General features: G+C 39.6%; 1 protein-coding gene across 1 annotated transcript; it reads left to right on the forward strand.

Moving 5' to 3' along the window:
• Window positions 1-56: 56 nt before the first annotated feature.
• On the forward strand, window positions 57-9,227 carry LOC102288792 (protein NLRC3-like). Its single transcript, XM_005953066.3, has 8 exons — window positions 57-302; window positions 493-580; window positions 1,294-1,546; window positions 1,630-1,680; window positions 3,462-5,226; window positions 5,326-5,499; window positions 8,377-8,550; window positions 9,010-9,227. The coding sequence occupies exons 1-8, from the start codon at window positions 253-255 to the stop codon at window positions 9,203-9,205; spliced, it is 2,751 nt and encodes a 916-aa protein (XP_005953128.1). The 5' UTR covers window positions 57-252; the 3' UTR covers window positions 9,206-9,227.
• Window positions 9,228-9,379: the final 152 nt, after the last annotated feature.

Consider the following 9,379-nt stretch of genomic DNA (forward strand, 5'->3'; position numbering starts at 1 on the left):
GTGTGTGTGTGTGTGTGTGTGTGTGTGTGTGTGTGTGTGTGTGTGTCGCATTATAGTTCAGAGCAGCGGTACACACTGTATTCTGCCAGACCTGGGCCCAGCTGCAGATCTCTAACGACTGACTTGTACTTGGAGTTACCTGTGTTTATTACTCGAAAGCGCCTCCCTTCCAGTTTGTCCTCTTCACTGTTTTGTGGAGTGAATCAAACACAAGACTGTACTAAAATTGAACCTGAATCTAAACATGAACTGATGCCTGAAACAACAAGCATACCTGAACAAGAATCCTCTGCAACTTTGAAGTAAGTCACTGAAATACTAGTAACAGTAAAACCACAGAACTGTAAATCAACAGAGCGTCTGTGATTAAAAGACTGAAGTAAAGGTGTGACTCATAAATCTGCTTTCTCACTTTACATGAAACACTTCTTTATAGAGATATTAACCATGCACAGTTAAATAATTCATTAAAGTTGGATGATCTCTCTTCAGTCTTCAGATCCTCGGTTGTAAACATGTCATGGATCAGGATCAGGCTGGGCCCCGGCAGATGATCTGTCCAGTGTTGAACAGCAGTGCTGTAAGTCATGCTTCATCCTGTTTCAGTTCCTTTTCTTTATATTAAAAAAAATATTATTTCCTCTTTTGTTCCTGATAATTAGACTGAGGTAAACATCACATTACAGCCACAGCAAAGGGAAGCGTCCTGATTTGAACCTGAACAAGTCATTATTCTGTCTCTTCTTCATGTTAGAAAACACCTATCCACCTCAGCGTACAACATCACGTTTGACACCACATTCATGCTTGGCATATAATTTAACACAGAAGATAAATGCACAGTAAATGTTACCTCTAATGTAGAGACACCTTGAGATAGGAAACAAAATTGGGTAGTTTTGTCAGCCTCAGGGAACAACAGACTGCACTCTGATAACAAAGTCACAGGCAGGATGACAAAGACCAAGCAGCAAAGAGTCAACTCAGGTCACTCGGACCTCTAAGCAGAACACTGACCTAACAATTAGACTGTCCTTTTTTAAGAGAGCCTGTCTAAAATGAAACAATCCCAGGTTAATGCAAAATTGGAAAGCAAAGTTAAATTTGATGTTAGTCGCACAAAAATGTTGATTTTTATGGTTTAAAAGCCTATATTATCTGTTGTGTTTGACCAGTCTATTTGTTTTTTTTTTTCTGTTAATAACTCAGATGTTGGTGAGATTTTATAAAACGACTCTTTCTTGTTCATTGTTTAGTGTACGAATTATCAAAAACGTTCTCTTACTTTATCAGATAAAAAAGACAGACGGGCTTTTAAAGGAATGGCTGTGGGAAACTCTGGAGACTTTGGGAACTGAAGAGCTGAAAAACTTCAAGTGGTGTCTGCAAAATGTTACTGAGTCAAGGGATGGCTTCAAGCCAATCAAAAAGAGTCGACTGGAGAACGCAGACAGACTGGACACAGTGGACCTGATGGTGCAAATGTATGATACAAAGACTGCAGCGGTGACAAAGAAGATTTTAAAGAAGATCAAAAGGAATGAAGGTCTGCTATTTAGAGGAAATATAAAGGCTGTACCTGTTGTTTTAAACAATAATGAAAATGAATCCATTATTGGTTTTCAACAGGACAACCATTTCCCCAAATTCTGCTGCAGGATCAACCAGCTAATGCCACAGGTATGTGTTCATTATGGTACTAAATCATACTACGCAAAAACTGATAACATAACTGTAATATATGTAATAAAAAAGGGGGGAGACGAAATAGCTGATTTAATCTAAACCTTTCTCACCTTTCCACAATTCACTAACTTGCTTCTGTGTGAAAAGGTGAGTCTGCCCATATCTAACCACAAACAGTTTTCAACTCCAGTCAAACAAATCTTTAGTTAATCTGCTATATGAGTTGAACAATTTCTCAGTTTCCCAGACTTCCAAAGTAGATGATCTGTGACTGACTAGCAACAATGCTAGCAGATTTTGTCCACTAGAATTTAATGATGGAAACCCAACATAAATTAGGGAGAACCAAACTTCTATTTTACCTTAATTCCAGTTTATGTTAAAAAACACACACACAAACACCTTTTTTATAACTTTATGACACACTTTTGCTTCAAAAGCTTCTTTTGCCTTAACCTTCACATTGTCCATGTCTAGCAGGGTGGGTTAGAGTTTTGGGGGTGATTCAGTGTTTTAAAGTGAGCAGTGGCCGCACACTATTTAGTTTTGGAATAGAAGTGAGAGAGAGGCCGTGTATAGCCATTGATATAACCATGGCATAGTAGAACAGGGAACAGCTGGGAGACACAGCTGAGGGCAATTACACGCGTGACAAAACTGGGAGGACACAGAGACAGATTGGAGGGTGAGTGAGAGAGAAGGAGAGAGAGAGAGAGAGCACAGAGGGGCACGAGAGGAAGCACAGACATGACGGGATGAGGAAAACATGGAACGTAAGGAGTGGACACAAGGCACAAGAACTCGCATAACAGTATAAACTTAAACACACAGAGGAAGGCACAGGGGTCAGCTATACAGAGGGAAATGATTAAACCATCAGGGAACTAAACCGGGGCCACAAGAAACTACTAGACCCTGTAGAAATAAACTATAGACTAACAAAGAGAACTTGATACATAATTCACAACACAAAATGATATAAATCACAGGAACTCAAAATGCTAGGTCAGAAAACCCAGAACCCTGACAAATTCACTGAATTCAACCTTCATATCAACTGAATACAGTCTAGTGTAAAGAAAGTATAAAGAGTAAACTGCCAAGATAGTTTGTGAAGTATTAGCTTGTTTCTATCAGTTGTGTAAATCCACAAAGAGCAGTAAACTTCAGATCAGCACCAGCAGGTCAGCTGATCAAAACCTGCAGACAAAGAAATTCTACTTGAGCTTTCAATAGAAATGATAATAGTATCAATCATAGGGTCACCCTCACCTGCCAAATCTCACTATTCTCTGACTGTACTTTTTTTTTTTTTTTTTTTTGGTTTACTAATATTATTTCAGTAATTTTGCCACCTCTAGCCATTAAGGAGAGGCCCTGAACAGAGCAGCAGTCCCATCTATTAATAATGACTAAGTGATGTCTCAGATATCTGCCTAAAATGTCTCCTGACATCTTCTAAGTGAGGGGTCTTGAGAAAGTTCAACTTAGAAGAGAGCCAAGGGCAGACTTAGGACACACTGAAGATTTTTCTCTCAGCTGGCTTGAGAATCCTTTGGTAACCTCTAGAAAATTAAGGATACAGTGGAGGATAAGGGAGAGGTCTAGAAGGCTCAGACAGCCTGGATCTGGATAAGTTTTAGGAAGATGGGTAGAATTTGTAATATTGTACTGATATCCTACACTGTAAATGTAGAACTGATAACACACATCCATGATGTTTTCATTGTTCACTAACTCTTACATCTTTCCATTTTTTTCTTTCTGTATTTAAGATGCTTTTGTTCAGTGTCATTGCAAAATTAAGTCCAAACTAAAGAAGAAATTCCAGTGTTTGTTTGAGGGGATCGCTAAAGCAGGAAACCCAACATTTCTTAATCAGATCTACACAGAGCTCTACATTACAGAACAAAAGACTACAAAGGTTAATGATGAACATGAAGTCAGACAGATTGAAACAGCATCCCAGAAAATGCACAGATCAGAAACAACAATAAGATTAGAAGATATCTTCAAAGGCTCCACTGGAAGAGATGAACCAATCAGAACAGTGCTGACAAAGGGAGTGGCTGGCATTGGGAAAACTGTCTTAACACAAAAATTCACTCTGGACTGGGCTGAAGACAAAACCAACCAGAACATTGAATTCACATTTCCATTCACTTTCAAAGAACTCAATGTGTTGAAGGAGAAAAAGTTCAGCTTGGTAGAACTTGTGCATTGTTTCTTTACTGAAACCAAAAAAGCAGGAATCTGCAGCTTTGAAGACTTCCAGGTTGTGTTCATCTTAGACGGTCTTGATGAGTGTCGGCTTCCTTTGGACTTCCACAACACTGAGATCTTTACTGACGTTACAGAGTCGACCTCAGTGGATGTGCTGCTGACAAACCTCATCAGGGGACATCTGTTTCCCTCTGCTCGCCTCTGGATAACCACAAGACCTGCAGCAGCCAATCAAATCCCTCCTGAATGTGTTAGTATGGTGACAGAGGTCAGAGGGTTCACTGACCAACAGAAAGAGGAGTACTTTAAGAAGAGATTCAGAGATGAGGAGCAGGCCAGCAGGATCATCTCCCACATCAAGACATCACGAAGCCTCCACATCATGTGCCACATCCCAGTCTTCTGCTGGATCACTGCTACAGTTCTGGAGGATGTGCTGAAAACCAGAGATGAGGAAGAGCTGCCCAAGACCCTGACTGAGATGTACATCCACTTCCTAGTGGTTCAGGCCAAAGTGAAAAAGGTCAAGTACGATGGAGGAGTTGAGACAGATCCACACTGGAGTCCAGAGAGCAGGGAGATGATTGAGTCTCTGGGAAAACTGGCTTTTGATCAGCTGCAGAAAGGAAACCTGATCTTCTATGAATCAGACCTGACAGAGTGTGGCATCGATATCACAGCAGCATCAGTGTACTCAGGAGTGTTCACACAGATCTTTAAAGAGGAGAGAGGACTGTACCAGGACAGGGTGTACTGCTTCATCCATCTGAGTGTTCAGGAATTTCTGGCTGCTCTTCATGTCCATCTGACCTTCATCAACTCTGGAGTCAATCTGCTGGTAAAAAAACAAACCTCATCTACAATCTTCTACCAATGTGCTGTGGACAAGGCCTTACAGAGTCCAAACGGACACCTGGACTTATTTCTCCGCTTTCTGCTGGGTCTTTCACTGGTAACCAATCAGATTCTACTCAGAGGCCTTGTGACTGATTCAGAAAGTATCTCAAAAGCAAGTAAACAGACAGTCCTGTACATTGAGAACAAGCTCTGTGAGAATCTGCCTACAGAGAAAATTATCAATCTCTTTCATTGTCTGAATGAACTGAATGATTGTTCTCTAGCAGAGACAATCCAGTTGATCCTGAGTTTAGGGCGTCTCTACGCATACGAACTGGCTCCTGACGAGTGGTCAGCCGTAGTCTTCATCTTATTGTCATCAGAAAAGGATCTGGATGTGTTTGAGCTGAAGAAATATCAGGTTTCAGAAAGGGCTCTTCTGAGGCTGCTACCAGTCATCAAAGACTCCAAGAAAGCTGTGTAAGTACAAAGATATTCATTGAGATACTCAGCTTACTAGAAGAGCTAATCATTGCTTTGTTATTTGATTGATTGATTGACTGATTATTTTCCCTGTAGACTAAGTGGCTGTAACCTTTCACTGAGAAGCTGTGAAGCTCTGTCCTCAGTTTTGAACTGTGACTCATCTCATCTGAGGAAGCTGGATCTGAGTAACAACAATGTGCAAGATTCTGGTGTGAAGATACTGTCTGCTGGATTGAAGAGTTCATACTACAGACTGGATTCACTCAGGTCAGAACAGAGTTAAAAGGCATGAGAACTCTAAATACTTGATAAACTAATTAATAATAATAATGATAATAATAAGGTTGCAAGCACAGATGATAGGGCCCTTGTGTATGTCCAGGCAAGCTGTAGTTACTTTTGTACATCTTGGTTGGAGCCTTTAATGTAAATTCGATCTACATGAGATGACACTATGTGTGATCTAATATCGCAGCATAGATATCTCAATGCTTGGATTCTCATGAAGCATGTGATGTTTAGGGCAGATCGAACTATACTTATATTTTATTTGCCCGAAAAATGCTGTTTCACAAAAACACAACTTTACATCACCAATATCTTTGGATTGAACTCACAAAAGATGCAGCCAGACTTGCACCTTAAAATCAAAATACAGTGGGATGCAAAAGTTTGGGCAACCTTGTTAATAGTCATTATTTTCCTGTATAAATCGTTGTTTGTTACAATAAAAAACGTCAGTTATATATATCATATAGGAGACACACACAGTGATATTTGAGAAGTGAAATGAAGTTTATTGGATGTACAGAAAGTGTGCAATAATTGTTTAAACAAAATCAGGCAGGTGCATAAATTTGGGCATGGTGTCATTTTATTGATTCCAAAACCTTTAGAACTAATTATTGGAACTCAAATTGGCTTGGTAAGCTCAGTGACCCCTGACCTCCTACATACATGTTGAATCCAATAATGAGACAGAATATTTAAGGGGGTCAATTGTAAGTTTCCCTCCTCTTTTAATTTTCTCTGAAGAGTAGCAACATGGGGTCTCAAAACAACTCTCAAATGACCTGAAGACAAAGATTGTTCACCATCATGGTTTAGGGGAAGGATACAGAAAGCTGTCTCAGAGATGTAAGCTGTTTCAGCTTACATAACAGTTAGGAACATATTGAGAAAATGGAAGACCACAGATTCAGTTCAAGTTAAGGCTTGAAGTGGCAGACCAAGAAAAATCTTGGATAGACAGAAGCGACGAATGGTGAGAACAGTCAGAGTCAACCAACAGTATGCGAGAGTGATGCAGAGGAAGTCTTTGCTCCGCCCACAGCACAAACAGAGCCGCTTGAGGTTTGCTAAAGCACATTTGGACAAGCCAGCTTCATTCTGGAATAAGGTGCTGTGGACTGATGAAACTAAAATTGAGTTATTTGGGCATAACAAGGGGAGTTATGCATGGAGAACAAAGAACACAGCATTCCAAGAAAAACACCTGCTACCTACAGTAAAATATGGTGGTGGTTCCATCATGCTGTGGGGCTGTGTGGGCAGGGCAGGGACTGTGAATCTTGTCAAAGTTGAGGGACACATGGATTCCACTCAGTATTAGCAGATTCTGGAGACCAATGTCCAGGAATCAGTGACAAAGCTGAAGCTGCACCGGGACTGGATCTTTCAACAAGACAATGACCTGAAACACTGCTCAAAATCCACTAAGGCATTCATGCAGAGGAACAAGTACAACGTTCTGGAATGGCCATCTCAGTCCCCAGACCTGAATATTACTGAAGATCTGTGGTAAAGAGAGCTGTCCATGCTCGGAAGCCATCAAACCTGAATGAATTAGAGATGTTTTGTAACGAGGAATGGTCCAAAATACCTTCAACCCCAATCCAGGCTCTCATTGGAACCTACCGGAAGCATTTAGAGGCTGTAATTTCTGCAAAAGGAGGATCTACTAAATATTAATTTCATTTCTTCTTTTCTGGTGCCCAAATTTATTCACCTGCCTGATTTTGTTTAAACAATTATTGCACACTGTCTGTAAATCCAATAAACGTCATTTCATTTCTCAAATATCACTGTGTGTGTCTCTTATATGATATATTTAAATGACATTTTTTTTATTGCAACAACCAACGATTTATACAGGAAAATAATGACTATTAAAAAGGTTGCCCAAAGTTTTGCATCCCACTGTAGCTGATTTGTTATTGGGTTTTTTAGTATGACTTTTTTGCACATCTCAGCACATTACACGAGGGAGCTAAATTTCAGATAGACAGATTAAATGTAGCACCAGGGCCTAAACTTCGACAGAGGAGTTGTTAATAATGTTATATCCTCAATTTGTAGGACTCTTGTGCATGAAAGAAACCAGAAAGATCTTCATTTAGCCTGGAATAAGCTTGCTCCTTTGCATGTCATTAGAAAACTCCTCTGTAAAGGTAGGACATCTTAGTCTTCACTGATTGAAGAAATTATGAACAATGCTAGGAAAATGTAGGACTGCTTTCATACATTTGTACAATCTTTCTAAAATTAAAAACATCCTGGCTTACAGTGATGCTGAAAAAGTAGTTCATATATTTAATACTTCTGGAGTGGAGTGTTGTCATTTATTACATTAAAAGCTCAGTGAAACACCTTCAATTGATCCAGAATGCTGGAGAGTGTATATGTAGAATTTGTGGAACCAGTTCCCAGTTTGGATTTGTGAGGACTCTCTCTCTGCTTTAACAACTGGGTTTAAAAACCTTCCTTGTTCATAAAGTCAGGGTTGGATAAGGTCACCCTGAATTCTCCTGTAGTATTTTTCTATTAATGATTTCTATTATATACAGCCTAGATTTGTATAGCATGTTACACCCAGAGGAATTTGTGGTGACTTGCAGGATTTACACTATGGATAGCAAATGTTTAGCTGATGAAATCAAATGTTTTCGATGCATTTCCCACAGCTGCACACTTAGGAAATTCCCACCCTCTGGTCCCTGAAAGATTTATTTTATTATTTAACTTAGCTGCAACTGTTACCAATCTGTTTCTAATTTCTTATGTTTCTAACTCTTGCTGGTTGATAGAGGCACTTTATTTACATTTCAAATGAAATGTTTTTCGTGTTTATTATTTTCTGTCCAGGCTCTGTGACTGCAAACTCTCACAGAGAAGCTGTGACGTTCTGTCCTCAGTTCTCATCTCACAGACTTGTAGCCTGAGGGAGCTTGACCTGAATCACAATGATCTGCAAGATTCAGGAGTGAAGATGCTATCTGCTGCGCTGAAGAGGACACAGTGCAAACTGGAAATGCTCAGGTCAACAAGTGATAACTGGTAACAAATAAAGTAGATGGCCGCGCCTCCCTGAGCCTGGTTCTGCCGAAGGTTTCTTCCTGTTAAAATAGAGTTTTTCCTTCCCACTGTCGCCAAAGTACTTGCTCATAGGGAGTCATATGATTGTTGGGCTTTTCTACTGTATCTATTATTGTACGATCTACTGTACAATATAAAGTGCCTTGAGGTGACTTTTGTTGTGATCTGTCACTATATAAATAAAAATTGAATTGAATAACAAGGGGAGTTTAAAAGTAGCTTCTACAGTATTTTAGGAATTATTTCTCAATAGAAACTTTTTTTTATATTTGGACTGTATTCATTCAAACACTGGATACAATAGTGGGTTGACTTTAAAACAAAAAATCGAACCCTTCCTAAGTTATTTTTCTTTTTACTATACAATGAGCTTCTGTTTTCTGCTGTGTTTTGTGTCTGCAGGCTGTCAGGATGTATGATTACAAGTGAAGGCTGTGTGTCGCTGGCCTCAGCTCTGAGCTCCAACTCCTCTTATCTGAAAGAGCTGGATCTGAGCTACAATCATCCAGGAGACTCTGGAGTGAAGCTGCTGTCAGCTAGACTGAATGATCCACACTGGAGAATGGACACGCTCAGGTATGGAGAGCCCTACTACTAGCTTGAGACCAAGTACAAGAACTAGTCTTTTGTTATATATAATTTCATAATTAGAGACCACATTCACAAGACTTCATTTTCAAAGAACCATGTATATAAAATTCCTATATGTATATATGTGTATATGTATATGTACTGTATGTATGTATGTGTGTGTGTGTGTGTGTGTGTGTGT

Source organism: Haplochromis burtoni, unplaced genomic scaffold (assembly GCF_018398535.1).
Source record: "Haplochromis burtoni strain Fernald_Lab_line unplaced genomic scaffold, NCSU_Asbu1 Contig_2879, whole genome shotgun sequence".
In the NCBI taxonomy this organism is placed as follows: domain Eukaryota; kingdom Metazoa; phylum Chordata; class Actinopteri; order Cichliformes; family Cichlidae; genus Haplochromis; species Haplochromis burtoni.

Bases quoted from the DNA above. Each gene is read 5' to 3' on its own strand.
- LOC102288792 (XM_005953066.3), top strand. From the start codon at position 253: ATGCCTGAAACAACAAGCATACCTGAACAAGAATCCTCTGCAACTTTG. The intron at 5,227-5,325 runs GTAAGTACAAAG...TTTTCCCTGTAG, and splicing joins AAAGACTCCAAGAAAGCTGT to ACTAAGTGGCTGTAACCTTT. The intron at 5,500-8,376 runs GTCAGAACAGAG...TTTTCTGTCCAG, and splicing joins TACAGACTGGATTCACTCAG to GCTCTGTGACTGCAAACTCT.